We start from the raw sequence: 19,363 nt of genomic DNA on the forward strand, positions 1-19,363 counted from the left end.
ATGTACCAAAACCATGATACAATGCATACTGGGGCTGCTTATGGCTAAACTGTCACAATTATTAACACAATTGCACACCCATTTTACAATATCTGCAATAATATATTTTAGATATATATTTTTATGTGGGTTGTAATGTCTCATTAGAAGTTGGTGTTTGTCCTGATCTGTAATCGAATGAGAACAGTTGGTCTAAACTTTACAAAACCATTGGCAAATTTGCCAGTGTCGCTGTGTTGTCACATTTGTCCACACCATGTGCTTCAAAATGATCAAATCTACTAGGGATGCACAATATTATCGGTCTCCTATCAGTATCGGCAGATATTAGCTTAAAAGGGCAAATATCAGTATCAGCAGGTATCAAAATTTCTGCCAATATTTACATCCGATATTTTGTCTGTGTATTTCAGCATAAAGTGACAGTAAATTTTCTCCATATATAGTTAAATTAGTGGAGTTTTAGGCTGAACCTACAGACCTATGTCAGTTGAGGTCTTTTTCTTTATTTATCCTCATTGTTTAAACTTTCAAATGTTTTTAAGGACTGAAGTTTGTTTCCTTAATCATCATTAACCCTTACTATGTGTCCAAAAGAATTGAAATTTCTTGCCTGAAAAGCACATTTAAATATCGATATCGGCACTGGCTCAAATTAATCTGAATATATCGGCATAATGATATCAGCAAAAATCCAACATCGTACATCCCTAAAATCGACATTAATATTAGGTGATACTTTATTGATCCCAGAGGGAAATTCTGGAATAATGACTAGTGGTATCAAAAAAGCCAGAAACCTTGTGATCATCTGTCATATCTTAACCAAAAAAGAGAGAGAAAAACACTTTTGAAATTGCACAAATGTGTTGTCAACATGTGAAAAGTAGGTGGAACTGTTATGTTTCTCAAATTTGTGCAAATTAATTTGGCTAAATTAGGAAAAGTGGAACGGACCAGAAGACACAAAGCAAATCCTTGTTTCTTGCCAATTCCACTCATTTTTCCAAATGTAACCAATGTTTTGATGCAATTTAGACGTTGAAAAGGAGTTTGGGTGTCTAGGACTAGTTTTTTTTTGATTGTCTGCTCCCAAAGTTCTCCTAGATACTTTCATTTTTTGACAAGATACTGGGATACCGTGTTGCCATTTATTTTGCATTTATCAAACGCAAATACTCATAACACTGAAAAAAAAAAAAAGCAATTCATGACTACAAGTAAGTACAAGTACTTACATTTGGGTATCCAGCAATACTGAGTACATATTTGACTACTTTATAACAGCATAACTATTGTAAATAATATTTTGAAAGGTCTTTTTATTTTCATTTGATGTTCTTTACCCCTCGTCTTGACAATTTATGTGTTATCAGTGCATTTTTTCATTCTCCTCCATTTTTGTCATCCTCACTTACTTTAAAATATCATTAGACTGAAGACACAGCTCCAACTTTGACTTCACACTCACATTATGAGAGGCTGACATCATGCTTTAAAATGATATTGTAGTATCTGCAATGTTTCTATAGAACAAGTATGAGTACTTAGGCTTGGTATTGATGCACCCCTAATAAAAAATGTAAAAAAAAAGAATGCCTTCAAATAGAACATAAGAAAATCCAAAAAGAATTACTTTCATTGTCAAGTATCAAAACAAACACAGAAGCATCCACCACATGGCAAAATATATGGCAAAATCAGTGCAGTGTTATCACGATTATCTTGTTTTCATGATTGTGGGAGGCCAAAACTGTGATTGAAATTGTCTAATTAATTACAGCACTATCACATGCTACATTTTAAGCAAAACAATACATTTTATACTGATTCAATTGACGATATTATCAAAACGTGCTATATCTTAATAAAATACACATCCTCTTCAAAACTTCAGGTGAACTCCTTCACAATGTCATGGTCATCTAGCGAGCTTTCAGTATCGAAATGCCAATATGTAATATTGACAGTCTTAGACTTCTGTTTTTGTAGTGGAAAACTGAAAACATGCGGTCAATACTAATATCCAAGTTGAAACTCTGGCACGTTGACATCTCTATTTACAAAGGGGCTACTGTGTTATTAATATGCGATCCTACTTGTGAAATTGAGACAAAAATGATGAACTCATTCCGGTATTAATCATCAGAAAGTAGAAATACGGGTTAGTTGGTCAGTTGATACCACGATGTGACGTTTCTTTCCAACAGTTAGTGAACTCGCACCTTCAATTACGTTGAATCAGCCGCTAACCGTTAGTTAACTCTCGTCATCCAAACTGTTTTACAAACAATGAGAAATTTACTATTTCTTGAGACATTTATCAAGCTAGCTCTGCCGCCTGCCAGGAACCGCTTTAAGGGAAATATTTGCAAGCTTGCAGAGCGTCCGTCCTTGGCCCCAGCAGGGAAGAGGAGAGCGGACATCATGGGAGAAGTTATACAAAAAACGAGGCTATATATGAGCGAGCCTTGAGCAGCGACATGAGACGGCAGTCACATATGTATAAGTGCTTCCACTGCGATGAAATGCATGAAAATGCACTCCAAATACATAGACCACTAGCATTAAAAAGTGCTGAGAGTGTTGAAAGACCATTGTAAGTGGGCTGCGCGTCGTGAGAGCGGAGTGAAAGCAATGCCAGCCATGTTTGCCAAGCTAGCCAGGCGGCTAAGTAGCAGTTAGCTAGCTTTACCTCTTCCACCCGCATGTCGATGATCCTCTCCACTTCGTACACATCTTCCCCTTCGTCTTGCTCGCTGTCCGCGGGCTCTATCTTGTCGGTTTCAGCCGCCATGGCTGCGGTTTGGTGCTAAAATTACGCTATTTTGATTCTGCACTAGTAAGGCCGCGTAGAGTGAATAGTAAGAGAGCAGGACGCTCGTGTACCTGGCTGTAGTTACTGCACTACCTCTGCAGCTCAGAGGGGTACAGACCAGCTACCGCCCGCTCTTACACTGATGCGTTCACAGGCTACCAAAACCTCCGAGTCTACATTAACGCCACTATTTCCAAATCACATATTCGATGTTTGATTGTTTCATCGAAACTTATGAGTTTCAAAAAGTATTTTTTTCTGTACAAAACACAACATAAACACAAATTAGATTAAAAGAAGCATCCAGGCTAAGCAGAAAAATACAGGAACTACAAGCTTATTGATTTAACCTGTTTTAAAATCACTTTTACTCTTTGTAAAAGTTTACCCTAGAGACATGTCTTGACTGTGAGACCTAAAGATCAGTATCTTTGACTTTTTAATACAAAAGTTTCAACAAGTGTGTTGTATCCCCCCTGTATAATTCTTTATTTTATATAGAAACGCAAAACCCCGACGTTAATAAATACAACATGAACATAAAGAGGGGGCAGTGAAAACATGGTGGACTGTAAAAGGCACTGTAAAACCAATAAACCCCAAATAACATTGGCACGTGTTTGTAATTTATGAAAGGGTTACCTTTATTAATCTCTCTCATACATTTATCTTTCAATACATTAAACTAACCTAGAATACACATTTCAGCTAATTTAACGAGGTGAATTTAATAAGACCTTTAATATGGACTTCATCTGTGCATTCAGATGGAAGGAGGGCCATTTTAGGAAAGTCGGAAAAAAATCTTTAAAAATGTAAGAATGTATATATTATGATAAATACAGTGTCAATAAAAAGCATGAACCTCCGTCCTTTGATGTTTTATCCTTAAATGAATGTAATAAATCTGTCATGGTCAAAATGATTTGGCTGTTTTAACAAAAATAAATTACAAAAAAAATCTTTCATGTCATAGTGAAAATAGATTTCTAAACAGTAATGTAAATTGAATTAAATTATGCAAGGTAAAATAAGTAACTGCATAAATAATGACCCCCTTTAAGTCAGTGTTTAGTAGATGCAGCTTTGGCAGCAATTACAACACTGAGTCTGTGTGATTACTCCTCTCTTCTTTGCAAAATTGCTCAAGCTCTGTCAGGATGCAAGGGGATCAGGCATGAACAGCCCTTTTTCAAGTCAAGCCACAATTCCCTGCTGAATTGGGGTCTGGGCTCTGAACATTTACCTTATTGTCTATAAATCATTTCAGTGTACCTTTCGCTGTATGCTTCGGGTCATTGTCTTGCTGGAAAATAAATCCTCTGGCAAGCTGTAATTCTCTTGCAGACTGAATAAGATTTTCCTCTAGGATTTTCCTATATTTTGCGGTATTTGTTCCCCCCCTACCTTTAGGGTAATTCCAGGGCCGTCTGCTGAGAAGCATCCCCACAACTTAATGCTGCCACCGCTGTGATTCACTGTAGAGGTGGTGTGTTTGTGGTGATGTGCAGTGATGTCTGCCAAACATAGCATCTTATCTGATGGCCAAAAAGCACCATTTTGGTCTCATCAGACCAAAGAACTTTCTTCCACTTGACCATGGAGTCTTCTCACATGCCTTTCGGCTAACTGTAGTCCAGATTTTATTTGCGTTTTCTTCAACAGTGGCTTCTCTTTGCCACTCTCCCATAAAGTTTTGACTGGTGAAGAACCTGGTCAACAGTTGTGTGCAGAGTCTCACCCATCTCAGCTGCTAAAGCTTCTAACTCCTTCAGAGCAGTCATGTGGTGTCTTGGTGGGCCTTTCTCACTAGTCTTCTTGCACACTCAGTTTGTGACTGACTCAACTGAACTCTGGGGGATGTTTAATGCCTTGGAAATTTTCTTGTATACTTCCCCTGACATACTTGTCAATAACCCTTTTTCTGAGTTGCATGGAGTATTCTTTTGTCTTCATGGTATAATACTAGCCAGGAATACTGATTAACTTGTGAGTGGACCTTCCAGACACAGGTGTCTTTAAACTACAATCACTTGAGACAAACTCACTGCACTCGGGTGATCCCCATTTCACTAATTGTTGGACTACTAGTACAAATTGGCTGGACCTCTGTTGAATTAGGTCAGTCACTTTAAAGGGGGTGATTATGCAGTCACTTATTTTACGTTATATATTTTTTATTTAAGTAATATTACTTTGTATAAATCAAATTTTTCCTTGACATTAAAGTGGGGTTTGGGGATTTTTTTGGGTCAAAAAAGCCACATTTTATTTACCATGATTTATTTATAAAAACAATAAAAGGGTAAATTATCCAAGGGGGTGAATACTTTTTATAGGCAGTGTGTTTCAGCATCATCTTGATTCAGTTTTATATTATTCTATATTGATAAACATCTCAATTAACAATGCACCTTCACAACAAAACATTAAACCCATTAACTTAAAAACAGCTAAATTTATTAAAACAAAATCTTATCAAAGAATACAACAGACATAAAAAAGAACAGAAACAAATAAACAGGAAAATATTAGCGACTCCAGAAAATAAGTAGCTGTGTGAATTTAAAGGATTTAAACAGAAGTACGTCCTGTTTTAGTGTGCCCCTGGGATGTAACACAATAAAATATAGAATAAAAATAAACGTGTCTTAAACTCAATAAAAAATATTTGCTACACTCACTGTAGTATATGGAAGCACAAAACACTGTCAAACATCACTGCTTAGGCATGTGCACTCAAACACAGTAAATAAATATATTTGCTATGGATGATGTTAATGTGCAACCTTATCATAGTAATAGCCCTATAACCCTTAACTTTCATGGTTTGAAATAATAGCAGTCAGATGTAACAGTGGATTTGACTATCCTCTTCTCTATCACACACCGAAAATGATTTTGAGGTCAGCCAGAGAGAGTTTAGTGAAAGTGTTTCCAGTTCCTGACAGCACGTTTTGGGCCAACTCCTTCTTTTTCCCTTGAAGCGTGGAAATCTTCTCCTCTACTGTGCCTTCACACACAAATCTGAAACAAAATAAAAAAATACTTCAGAATGGCACACAAACACCACATGTAGCATGCTACCATATGTAAAGTTTTTTACACTGACCATGCTAAGAGAAAATGTACAGAATTATTCAAGGCTATCAGCAAATTTGTTGCGCTCAAAATACACTGGTAAATTTTCTCTCCTATCATAAAAATTAAAATTTGATCTTTTCTATGCATCTTGATGAAAAAGTCAGTCACTTAACACTATGAGTACATACTAGTGTCAATAACTCTTTTCAGCAATATTACAGACATATTACAGAGTTACATACATACATACATACACACATCGACAAAACTTGAGTGGGCCACCCAGGTATAAGTCTTGTGTTTAAATCAAGCTTCACATGCCATCATTTAATCATTTTTCTGCAGCTTCTTGATGCTGATATTAGCCTATACTTTTGCACTAGGACGATGGTTGAAATCTGCTACCTCATCAATAAATGCAGCCATGATTACAGTATATGGAGAGAAACATTTCAAAAGGCAAGTGATGCTATTTGAGTGTCTTTATATAACATACTGCTGATGAATACTGTCAAAAAGCTGAAACACAAAAAAGTAAAAAAAAAAAAAAGAAACAAAACAAAACAGAATAACACAGGGTGCTATCCCTACCTCTCACATACAGTGTCATTTTGTGGGAAACAATGTGTATCAAATGTCCTGTTATTCTATTACCTGTGGATGGTTACGTCTTTAGTTTGTCCGACTCTGTAGATCCGGTCACAGGCCTGATCCTCCAAAGCTGGGTTCCTGTCAGAGAATTAAATGGTGGTTAAAAACTGAAATATTCTTAAATGAATCATGCCCAATTATTCTAATTTCATCATATACATTCAGGAGTTTATCAACACAGAAGCTTTTATTTGTGCATGTGTGCCTCTCACCAGTGCATGTCGATGAGAAAGAGATGATTTCCTCCTATAAGATTGAGTCCAACTCCTCCAGCACAAAGAGAAACCAGCATCACCTTTAGCAGAAAACAACAAAAATATAAAAGTATGTTAATGTATAAAATAGTAGTCTACTGTGGTTTAGTCTCTCCAGGTGACACTGTACATTTGTTATCTGTAAAAAGATATCCGTTGGTGAATGTAAAAGTAGTTGTAGTTTCTTTTCACATTATTTTTTGGGGTTAAGAGTTTTCCAAGACATTTACCTGTGGTCCTTTAGGGTTAGTATTAAAATCTTCAACCAGATCCATGCGACGCTTGGGGTTAACTGTCCCATCGATTACGCCATATTTCAGGCCCATCTGCTTTAGGTGGACGGCTACAATGTGGAGCATGCTGGTCCACTGAGACACAATCACGCTGCATATAAAGAGAAAAGAGAATACAAGTGGATAAACTGTGGTTTTAGTTACAGTTTACAGATTATCTGTAATTCTTTGAGATCACACCTTTTTTATGATGACTTGACAAAGATAGAAACCAGTTCAAGGGGAAGTTAAGCACAACTTACAGCTGTGAGAGTAATTTTGGTGACTGTGAGTATAAAAGACAAACTCAACATCCTCTTGTCTTTTGTATCCCATTTAGTTTCTTGCCTGGGTTGTACAAATAACCATGACACATGTATTTAAAGCTGTGTGAAGGGTGCAATTTACAGGACTCAGATAAACAGTCTTCCTTAGAAGATGGAGAAGTTCTTAAAATACACAAAAATAAATGCATCACCAACATTTCCAAATCCATCTGCTGAGGAAAATGATATGACATAGTGGAAAGAGGAGAAGAGATTTGGAGTTATTTGGCAGATGTTTCTGTCTGCTAAAGAAACTTCTGCTGACAGAATAAACATGACTGGAATTTAAGCACATTTGGAATAAAGTTGGAGGAAAATTTGAGTCTGGGATGACTATTAGACAATTAAAGTACCTTCTCTGATCGGCACCCTTCTGTTTGATTGCCCTGAGCTCAGAGATGATAGCAGAAATCTGAAAATTAGGACAAAGAAATTAGTGAGTTATTGTTAGTTTACATAGAAATACCCTTTTTCATGGTTGTATAGTTAGTAAGACAAGCATAAACAGCTTTTGCCAGACAAAAAACACAGAATAGTAATATTGTGATTTATTTATTTCAAATTAAGATCTGTCAAGTGTGCAGATGTTCCCCTTTGCTTATTTTGTGATTTCCACACACATATATCTGATGTTCATATACATTATATGTTCTGAATCAATGATTGCTCACCTTGGAGCTCTCACTCGTTTCCTCAAACAGCTGAGAGGGGAAGCGGGTGCCGTTAAGAGCCACTGTGCCTTTGGGGTCGGGACACGATGGTGAGGGGCTGGAGCTGAGTGACAAAGCGTTGAGCTGCTCCTCCAGAGACAAGATGATCCCATCACCCTGCAGCTCCGCTGAGTCGAGAGTCTGAGCAAAGACAAGATCAGAAGTCAGGAAATAAACACTCGTGTTTCTGTCTTTAGGTGAATTTATGTCTGTTGAATGAGTATTTAATTGCAGTTAAACTAGATTTAGAGTATGTGACAGTGTTTTCACCTTCTTGAGGAGTGACAGGTGACAGCAGCACTGTCGCAGACGCAGCAGAAGTGACAGGATATGGACGGTGCTGGACGCCTGCTGGGGCTGCTGGGAACTCGACAGAGCAGTGTCAACTTGGGACATGCCAAACTCTTGCGCCACTGGAGAGAAAGGAAAGACACTAATTTAACATCATGAATGAATATTTTTGCTTTATATTTATCTAACAGGAACAGAAGACAGAGGTTATATGTTACAGACTGAAATGTGTAGCTCAGTGTCATTATTTTTCAAAAAATCTTTCTCAATCTTTGCTTTCTATTAATCATTTTCTGCTTTACCGGGATCTCGGGATTAATAATTGAGTATAATACCATAGTATCAACATCAGAACATCCACAATGCTTGGGTTTTCATGACAAATTCTTTTTTGTTGAGAAATCAACAAAGAGACATCCAACCTTTGTCGAAGGGGTTTGAAGTTGAAGTGTTTCCCTTTTTCAAGTCATTTCCTTCATGTCTCTTAAGGTAGTTCTGCAGAGTGGATCTAGGGGAAAAACAATCAAATATTGTGTTCAATTCATCTAACTTGAACACTTTAAAAAGAGAAAATAAAATAAAGAGTTAAACTACGCAAAATATAACAGCATACTTTATACCTTTTGTAAAGACTCCAATTTTTTTAATTGTCGATGTTCTAATCCAACCCCCTTTCTATTCAAAGATTTCATTAATCATTGATCGTTGTTTCTATAGTGACAGTTCATAACAGAAGTTCTTTCAAGACACTTTACAAAGAAGGCAAGTTTAGAGTGTACTCTCTGTTGTGGCCTATAAAAACTAGCATTATTCATTAATATTATAATAAAGACTATACCCTATTGCTGTATAATAAAGACCAGCTTTAATCCTCATGAGCACAGTACTAGCAGTATTTAGCCACATATTTATCTATGTTTATTTTTTTATTTAAAAGGGACAGACTACATGAATGAACACAAGTATAAAAGACAAACATAATCATGCCAGTTAGCAAAAATGCTAAATTACATTTGTAGTCCCTTGGCAGGTAACACAAAGAAGACTACAACAATACTCACAATGTGCAAACATGGATTTCAGATTCAGATTTAACAGGCTCCTGAACAAACGTATCAATAATGGTCACACATGCTTTTTGTGCAAGCATCTGATAATCTATGTAGATTCTTGAATATAATTTATCATAAAAATGCCAGAAAAGATTCCAGTATTCTGTTATTATTAGATGCAGAAAAAGCCATCTAGAACACCATGTCTTTTTAAAGTGCTGCACAACTTTTGTTTCAGAACTGCCAGACCAAAAAAGGGGATACTTGTAATATAAAGTGAAAGGCTAGGTAGGAGCTGTTTTTCCTTTTTTTTTTTTTTTGGGGTATTAATGTATAAAGAAGTCAGTTTGGTACCTTGATTGTGCAAAGACCACATCATAAACAGCCTGTTCATCCTTTGACAGCTTGAGCTGATGAACCTCACAGGTCCGGTCAGGGAGAGACACCTGAAACAAACACTTCATTTCAACGGTTGACTGTGTATGTAGGTGTTAAAAATTAATGAGAAATTAAATTATATCTTCAAACTGTTCAAGTCTGTTTGCATGAAAATTACAGCAAGCTGCATCTGTCAGTCCCTACCAGAGGTTTTCCTGTGGTGTCCAGCTGATCTTTGGTGCGTCGGAGCAGCAGAGTCCTCGTCAGGATGTTGAGTCTCTCTCTGCCTCTTTTGGAGCCGTTGTCTACCTGAGCTTTCCAAAGTTTGTACTCATCAAACGGAGCACAACGCAGAAATCTGAAAGACAGAAAACAGATGCTGAACTGACAGGATCTTATTTATATTAACCACCGTAACTTTACTGAGAGCACTTAGAGTAAAAGCACAGATGTAGTCTCAGTAATGGCAGCCGCTGGTTTCTGAAGAGGCCTTATGAAGCCCAAACCATGTCAGTAACCCTATAAAAAAATACCATGGCCTAACTTTTAGTAAACTAGAAACAGGCAACGTTTCATCTGTTAGCAAACTGAACTAAGCCCCTAATTGTTAAAATTATGATTAATTCTTAGGCATAATAAAATAGAAATGGATGAGCAACAGAAAACATTACAGTACATTTTTCCTTCTAAAAAAGTTATACATGAAGACCAAAATCAGTTGTTGTACCAAGCTGTAAACATGTGAATTTCACCTATAAAAATGGCCATTTTAATATTGGACCGAATGGGGCTTCCCTGGCTTTTGCAGCCATACTCTAGAGACCCTTTCTAACAGGAAAAATGATGGAACTTTTGAGGAACTGCAAAAACAGAGCAACAATGGTCTAAATGCATTTCTGGGGTAAAAAAACAAAAAAACAAAAAAACAAAACAAAAAAACCCTCTTGTACCACCACAAATCCCTGCATTGTGGTGGTACTTTCCCCAAGCCCCAGAAATATGGGGGGGGGGGGAGGCCTGCAGTGCTCAGCCTCTTATTGGTCAAAGACTCACAGCATTTTATTTCACCTGCCATGTTTCAAAGACTTCAGCTGCAGGACACTGCTTATATTTTTTCAACGTTTTCAAGACTTGTTATTGCTTTCCTTTTATAGAGATGGAGCCTGAGAGGAGTACCAAAGCATATGACTGCTGGACTAATGATGAGGTGCAGGCCGTTTTTATAATGTGCCAGGCATTCTATTTATTGTAATGATTAATACATGACATGGTGAGATTTAATTATAAGCCCACCTCAGATTTCCTGACCTCACCTGCACAAAATTACTCTTGTACAAGCTTTTCTTATGAAAGTTGGGCTGACAACAACTGTAATTTCTCATATGCTAGTAAATGAATATACAAAGAAAGAAAAACAAGCTGCTGAGGGTATATCCCACAACACATTCCCCAAGTTAAGCCTTTTAAATGTTCTAACCCATATGGTTCCACACTGTTGTTACTGTAGCCAAAAGCTAATGGTAGCTACATACTAAAGAGGGGACACAAGGAATTTCAGTCTTTGCATTCACATGGTGCCTCTTTGTTTTGACACAGGAAGTTATTTCTTGATTCGGACAAACAGGATGGATACTTGGTAAGTTAAAAATGTCAAAGCTTTTCTATTCAGGTTGTTTTTGTCTTACTTGAGCAGAGAGTACATGTCCAGCAGGTTGTTCTGGATGGGCGTTCCGGTTACAGCCCAGCGTGCTTGAGCCCTCAGCTGACAGACAGCCATGGAGGTTTGCACTTTGGGGTTTTTGATGTTGTGGGCTTCGTCAAGAATCACCCGAGCCCAGGTTACTCTCAGAAGAGGAGCTGAGTGTGACGGCTGAGAAAGAAAACAAGAGTCTAAGCGAACATAAGTTTCAACTTTTAAAGATCTAGCACCAGAGATAATTGGCACATGTAAGATCCTAGCAACTTCAGTATGGGTGGTGACATAAACATCTTACAAGGGACATCCTGGGTTGCAGTGTTATTGGTTAAATGTTGCTTTGCACAGCGTATGTGCAATACTCACCACTTTTTCAGCATCTTTGCTGGGTTGCTCAGCATCATCCTTCTGGACTGGGATCTCCTTAGAGACTAAACTGTATGTAGTTACTACGACATCATGATCTGCCAGCCTGACCGTCAGAGGAAGAAAACTTTATTTAGACTGACTGCATTTCCCTTTGAAAACATTTTAAACTAAGACAAAAGATCAAGTCCAAGTGTTTAAGTTTTTGAGAAATAATGCCTTCCATTGGTTCTGGCTTCCACATTCTGAGAAAATTATGACAAAAAAATCTAACTGAAACAGTAGTGGAGATGACGAGATGTTATATGAAACTGTGGGAAGACAGAAATACAATCAGTGGTATTTAATGTTGAACATGTGCATGGATTCCTTACACTTTAGCACTTTTCTCACGGTTAGGACCGTGGTACAGGTACACAGACAGCCTGCCCGTCTTCACATGTCGGTCAATCTCCCTCTTCCAGTGATGAACCAGAGAAGCAGGGCAGATGATCAGAGTGCCTTTAGAAACCACAACGCTCGAGTCTGCATGGTCAACAACAAACAAAATAAACAAAATTTCCATAAAATGGGTACTCAAACTAGGAAGTTATTTCCAGAAACAGACAAAAAAGAATTCTTATTCAAAAATAAATAGAAAAGACAGTAATGACGTAGTTGCCTGAGCCATCAAACTAAATGAAAGACAAAGTGAGGACTTGATTTACCAGTCTTAGAGATCCAACCCTCTTGCTTCTCCTCTTCCTTCTTTTCCTCTTCCTCTTTTGCCTTCTTTTTTGTGGACAGGATGACAGAAATCATTGTGAGGGTTTTCCCCAGACCCATGTCATCCGCTGCATTTGAAAAAAAGAGAGAAAAATAAAAACTGTGTAGCGCTCAAGAATATGTTCTTGAAACAAGAACAATAAATTCTGAGCTTGACTTTGACTTGGGTTTTCAGAACAATTACATCATCAGACTGCTTCTGTTACTCCCCCTACACCCCAAAAGTAGTTTAATATATTTTTCTGGTACGCCATGGCATGAGTTTCTAGTATGATTGAGGGTAAAATGGATTCACAGGATTGTGGCAGCATCTGGTCTGTTGCAGGCATTTTATTGGGCTGCCATGATGAAGAGAGAGATGAGCTAAAAGGCAAAGTTTTTGATTTAGCTGGGCAACCTATGCTCAAATGCTCATCTTTGGTCATGAGCTCTGGGTAATGACTGCAAGAGTGATTGCAATTAGATGGCTGGTCCTTAAATAGGACGAGGAGTTCATACAATCAGAGTGAGCACAGAGATGAGTTGCTTCTCCTTTGGATTGAAAGGAGTCAGTTGATGTGGTTCAACATATGCTCAGGCGCCTCCCTTTGGAGGTCTTCTGGGAACGTTGAATGGGGAGGAGACCTCAGGGAAGACCCAGAACTCTATGGAGGGATTGTGCATTTCTTCTGGTCTGAGAATGCCTTGGATTACCCAAGGAGGAGTCAAAAAATGTTGCTGGGGAGAGGGACAACCTGCTTAGCCTGCTGCCACTACGACCTAACCGCTGAAGAAAATGGATGGATGGGTTGGTTGCTGGTACACCTAATTAATATAACATGATGAAAACTGCAATACAGATCAGGAACAAAGAAATGAGAACATACCCAGAATTCCTCCACAGGGGTTCTGAGTTTCTCTCCAGAGCAGCCAGGCCAAAGCTCTCTTCTGATGGGCAAGGAGTGACACCTAAAGAACCAATAACAAGAGGCCAGTTTTATTGATCAGTAACATAATTAACCATTCAAGAGGACAAACTATAGATGCTCGGTCCTCATAGCCATTTGTCAAGTTAAGATTGAGTAAATCACTTCTAATTCCTCCCAAAAATATTCAAATTCAAAAGGTATATGGATTTCCAAAGATTTTGAGGATTTTAATCTAAGTCTGTGACCATAATCATGATGTTAAAAGCTTCAAACAACTGGAATTTAAAAAGATGGAAACATGAAAAAATTCCTACATGTCTATATTGAATGTTTTTTTTAACTATAACAAAATGCAACAAACACTTCACTGTCTCTGAAGCTTGTTTAAAACTCTGTCTTTAGGTGTGTCAAATAGTTTGAGCTTAAGGAGTGTGTAACCTTGAGGCCTCTAGGGTCTGGAGCTTGGTTCTCAGCATCAGGGCAGGACTCTAAGGATTTGTGGAGATGGTCGATGGCTTCACATGTGGCATTTTTCACTGCAAGCAAACGGTCCTCTGTCATCCTTCCACCGTAAAATGCTTGCACCTGTGGATTTGCTGGAAGAACAAAGTAATGTAAGTAAAAATTGTTCTGACAAGTTCAACAAAAAAAAGCAGTAACTGAGATGAAACACCTGGGAAAAGGAGTTAGGATGTAAGGAAGAATAAGGTGAAAATCAATCCAAGCTACCAGTTAGAATGAGATAGCCCTTTCAAAAAGACACAAATGCACAAATCTTAACTTTAAAACCTCAAACATAAGAAACCAAATGTGCAGAAGAGTCTAACCTCCATACATCGGGGTGTAACCCTGGCTCAGCTGCAGCCCCAGAGAGCTGCTGGGGGCCTGATTTTGGTAGGGTCCAGCTGCTGGTGGTGCTGGGAGCAGGATGGTGCCACCCTTCCGGCTGAATGGGTTCACATGGCTGCTACCTGCACTTGCATCGCTGCTGTTACTTGCACCCTGGGAGCCTGAAAGTGATTCTGCATTGTAAGTGTTATGGTCAGTACAGCATCCAGATGATTGAAGTTTAGGAAAATCACTGATGCTGTTGAGCAGTGAAAGATTTACCGGGCTGAGAAGCAACAGTGATGCTCAGAGACTCCAGTGCATCCTCCAGCTCTTTGACCTGAGTCCTCAGTCTTTCTCCTTTATCTGGCAGAGCGGCCACGTTCACCACAGACAGGGTGGCCTTCACAGGAGGGAGGAAGGGTCAGAAGATAGACAACAGATATGGATTGAATAGATGGAAATACTAGTGCCGATACCAAGCACGTCAAGAGGGTAAGTCAATGGCAACTCATCAGAACCTGAACCAAGGCTGGCCACTTGGAGGACCTTAGGCACTGCTTGTGGGGCACAATAATTAACCGCTAGGCCAATGGCACCCTAGATGTCAATTTTTTTCTCCTATTAATGTTTTTAACTCACCTTTTTCTGTTGGAGCTGAGCAGTGAGCAGGCTGTGCAGGCCTTGTTGCTGACTTTTAACCACAGAGGCAGGGTTGAATCCCGGGTAGGCAGTCAGAGTCTTTTGGACAGCAGAAACAGGAGGAGTTTTCTGTGTAGCTGGTTTCACCGACACTACCACAACATCATCATCATCACCATCTTTTTCTTGTTGTTTCTGACTGGACTCTGCTTGCATTGGTTTGTCAGAAGAAGCCTTTCTCATTTTTTCAGGGTCTCTGTAGGTCTGAGTGCTAGTATTTGGTATAGATATAGATTTAGTGCTACTGTCTTTTACAGAAGGGTCTGCTTGTTTTATCAGGGAGGTTTCTTCATCAGTAGGTTCCTTCTGTAAGTCCTTATGAGGATCCTTTGTGGGTTGATTTGTTTTCTCAGGATGAACCACCTTGGCGACGAAAACAGGATTTGGTTCATTTGCTTGCTCCGTGTGGCTCTCTTTACTCTTGTCTTGAGCCTTATCTGTCATCTTTTCCACACTGTCAGCATCAGAACTGTGTCTCTCCTCATCTGAAACTCTCTTTTTTAACTTCATCCCTGCTGGAAGTTGTTTTCCTCTGTATGTATCTGATGAGTCTTGTTTCCTTTCATCGTCTTCTTTTTGTGCTGCACTGAAAATCTCCTCTTTTTCTTTATGATAAATCCCTTCTCCTTTATCCTGTCTCTCCTTCTCCTCCTTTCTTTTCTCTTCACCTCCACCACCCTGCATCCTCTTCAGCTCAGAGTCCTTGTCTGTCCTTCCAGGAGCTTTAAAGGGGTTTCTGACAGGCGGCAGGCAGGATGGTTGTAGCTTTGCAGATGACTGTGGATTTCTGTTTTCTTTCTCTGGCTGCAATGATGGAAGAGAAGAGTTTGTTAGATCAGATGGCTTATGATTTACAAGGCAGCTATCTGTAATAACTCCTGAAATGTGGAGTTATAACTGTAAGAGTTAAGTGACTAGTTCCTGGAAAATAACTTTTAATACATTGTTAAAAGAACAGTGTTTCAATCAGATTGTCAATATAGCCTCCCACTAACAACAACCTTTAGATTTTGTTTTAGGGATGCACGGTACAATCAACATGGCAGCAGTAATGTCAGATATTCACTTAAAATATTAATTATCCCTATGTCCAGATACGATCATTTCTGTCCATATTTACAACTAGTGCAATAAATATCAGCCTACACTGGCTGTAAAAGTCATCCTAAATCTGGTGTAAATATAACAGTATATTGGCTGTAAATATCAGCCTATATTAGCTGTAAATATCAGCATGTATTGGCTGTAAAATACAGCCTATACTGCCTGCAAATATCAGCCTATATTGGCTGTAAATATCAGCCTATATTAGCTGTAAATATCAGCCAATATTGGCTGTAAATATCAGACTACATTGGCTGTATATATTAGCCTACATCTGCTACAAATATCAGCCTATATTGGCTGTAAATATCAGCCTATATTAGCTTTAAATATTAGCCTATATCTGCTGTAAATATCAGCCTATATTGGCTGTAAATATCAGCCAACAAAATCTTTATATTAAAGCTTACATCAGCTGTAAATATCAGCCTACACTGGCTATAAATATCAGCCTATATTGGCTGTAAAGATGAGTCTAAATCTGCTGTAAATATCAGTCTATATGAGCTGTAAGTTTTTGCCTTAATTAGCTGTGAATACCAACCTACATGAGCTGATCTGGTCCTAGCTATGAAGCTATAAACATTTGCCTATATTGGCTGTAAATGTGGTTTGTACATACAAATGTAATTAAAGAGTTTTAAGACAGAACAACAGACCTGTGTTAGGTTTAGTCTTTTCTCTGTTGATCCTTTTTTAAAGTTTTATGTGTGTTTTAAAGACTCAAGTTTCAGGTCTGAACTACGTTATACTTCCATTTTAATATTGGTATCAGCTAAAATTAATTTGGAAATATTGGCACATAAGATAATTGCAAAATCCAACACAGTGCATCCCTTATATCATGTATTCTTCAAATCAGTATCTTATCTATCACTGATCTAGATCTTTACAGCCCTCATCGTATGTTTAACAGTTTTGATGTCTCCCTTTCCTGTAACACAAATACAAAATGTCAAAAAAACAAAAAACAAAATATGGCCCCTTCAGTAGCCACAGCATTTAGATCACATATTATAGCCTTTAAAAACACTGTCTCACTATCACCATCATTTCTTCATAAACTGAGCTTAGTACTTGATGCATTCACTCCAATAAAAACCAAGAAAATCACTACAAAAAGACTGTGTAATTTAAAAAATGAAACAACTAAGACAGTTAAGATTGCTGAACATTTCTCTTTCAAAGGCTGCATTAATCTGTTGCCATGAACTGACAAAAATTGTAAGGAAAGACTTTTTTCACTTAACAAAAATAGTAGTAATAATGGGTAGAGGCAGAAGGCTAGAGAGAGGGGGCTTGAGAAAGGGCAGTGAATGTAAAATATCTCTGTATTTCTACCTAGAGTTTTTTTTAAGAATTCGACCTTCTTCGTCGAGCATACAAGAACATTTTCCTCTCTCTTTGGGAAATGTTGCATTCATGAAAATAATGTCATTTATGCATTTGATGAGTTACATGATTTGTTGTCTATCAAGTTGTAGTTACATAAATAAACTGTGCATTGTGAATTCTTTAAAGGTGTTTTACCGCTCTCCAGGGCACATTTCCACACCACCTTTGGCCTGCTTTTTTACCTACAACACAACGAAAGAACAACCTGGGAATAGAAGAAAATGAGAGAAATAATTTGGTCAACAATTATTATGACATTAAAAATGCATTAGCAGACCAAGCATAGAGTTCAGATCAGAGGTTAGACTGGCCCATTAATGAATCTCTCTGAATGCTCACCTGTGGCTCTGCTGTTGTAAATTATATGTAAGAGCTTGGAGTTCAACTATAGAATCTTCATGATGGAGGCAGTGGGATGGTGAGATGCTGCAGGGAAAATGAACATTTTAATGCATGACTTGAAAAATGATCTTATAAATGCCAAGGAAATTTCCCAGAATGTATGAAGAAATAGTTGGAAGTATCGGATTAAAATTTTATGCCAGAAAGAAAACACACACACACACACACAAAAACTGATTTCATTATATGTTTTTAGGATAAAACTAAGGGGGGATTCTCTTAATAGATGATTTAGGATAATAAGGATGGAAAAAAGTACGTTTTTTTGGTACTACTTGTATTTTAACAATATCTCTGATTTCTCAGTGATTGATAGATGGACTTTATTGTCCCCCAAGGGAAATATGATAGTACTAAGCTTGAAAAACGGAAGATCCTAAGTCAGATTTAACCAGATGTTGTTAAAAACAAAAATGAAAGTGCAGTTAAAGTCCATTGAGATTCACAGGCCAGCTTGAATACTGACTTTTCTCGAGTCATGTTGGCCTCTTCAAAGATGTGAAAGTTAAACTCTGGCCCCTTGAAGTTATATTTCTAACATAATCACACAATTTCGGCAGGGTGCATTTTTGAGAATTAAAAAAAGACACAACTTCCAACTGAAAGGCAAGAATAATTTTCGCAATAAAACACAATAACATTTCAAGTCACAGCTTTGATTCATGCTGGCCACGGGCTCTCAGACAGTGATGAAATACCTGGCAGGCAGACTGAAATCACAGCCTTGCTTGTCAACGCAGACGTAGAAGCTTTTGCCTTTATTTGGTCCATCTTTTACGCCCGTTTTAAGCATACATATGCAGCCTGTACGGGAATGTAAAGAACAAGTTATTTAACTCCTGATACAAACAATCAATCCTTTTAAAATCAGAAAGAAACAGCCTAAAAGAAATAAGTCAACAGTAAACGGTAGAGTGAACGCAAACAGAAAATGCTATGTCATGCACGTCGCACGGAACAAATTAGCATATCTGAAAACACCAAACAATATCTATTTTTCTGTATCCAACAATTATTAATTATTATCTTTGACTTACCGTGTTCATTACATAAAACCTTTTCCATTGTGTCAACACTTTCAGTTCTCATCTGCTACCATACCACCGGAACGTGAATTCCGTATTTTCATATTGACCAATCACAACGGTCAGAAAAAGATTTCCGGTGTTCAAATGTCAGTCTAAAAATCTAACGTTTAGATTGTTCAATAAGAACGCAAGCTTTGATATTGATATTGCTTTTATTAAATAAAAAGGCAAAAAAGTGTATATTAAATCAACGAGCTAGTGAAAAATATGAAAATTTAATGCTTCGCCAGGGTGTTTTTTTCCCTTGACTTTTATTGTGAAATTTTTTTGCGA

At 37.9% G+C, this 19,363-nt stretch overlaps 2 protein-coding genes across 6 annotated transcripts in view; both read right to left on the reverse strand.

Moving 5' to 3' along the window:
• The window catches only part of mphosph8 (M-phase phosphoprotein 8), a 37,617-nt gene extending 34,684 nt beyond the window's left edge, over nt 1-2,933 (reverse strand). For all 4 annotated transcript variants that reach the window (XM_041806602.1, XM_041806599.1, XM_041806600.1 and 1 more), the window contains exon 1: nt 2,696-2,933. In XM_041806602.1, the coding sequence (XP_041662536.1) occupies nt 2,696-2,797 (102 nt within the window). In that variant the 5' untranslated portion in view covers nt 2,798-2,933. The remainder of the gene's footprint in view (nt 1-2,695) is intronic.
• A 2,210-nt stretch (nt 2,934-5,143) lies between these two features.
• Nucleotides 5,144-19,130, reverse strand: ttf2 (transcription termination factor, RNA polymerase II). 2 transcript variants are annotated; one of them, XM_041807758.1, is made up of 23 exons: nt 19,040-19,130; nt 18,701-18,806; nt 17,940-18,026; nt 17,736-17,805; nt 15,042-15,905; nt 14,682-14,802; nt 14,399-14,581; nt 14,010-14,167; nt 13,530-13,611; nt 12,606-12,731; nt 12,273-12,423; nt 11,899-12,004; nt 11,522-11,706; nt 10,041-10,194; nt 9,813-9,904; nt 8,829-8,914; nt 8,386-8,528; nt 8,077-8,256; nt 7,759-7,817; nt 7,038-7,191; nt 6,766-6,848; nt 6,557-6,631; nt 5,144-5,845 (listed from the first exon to the last, which is right to left on the reverse strand). In XM_041807758.1, the coding sequence occupies exons 1-23, from the start codon at nt 19,089-19,091 to the stop codon at nt 5,701-5,703; spliced, it is 3,462 nt and encodes a 1,153-aa protein (XP_041663692.1). In that variant the 5' UTR covers nt 19,092-19,130; the 3' UTR covers nt 5,144-5,700. The 2 variants fall into 2 exon arrangements, with proteins under 2 accessions (XP_041663692.1, XP_041663691.1); XM_041807757.1 differs by having other exon boundaries at nt 14,399-14,593.
• Nucleotides 19,131-19,363: the final 233 nt, after the last annotated feature.

The sequence above is a fragment of the Cheilinus undulatus genome, linkage group 15 (genome assembly GCF_018320785.1).
Source record: "Cheilinus undulatus linkage group 15, ASM1832078v1, whole genome shotgun sequence".
Classification (NCBI taxonomy): Eukaryota; Metazoa; Chordata; class Actinopteri; order Labriformes; family Labridae; genus Cheilinus; species Cheilinus undulatus.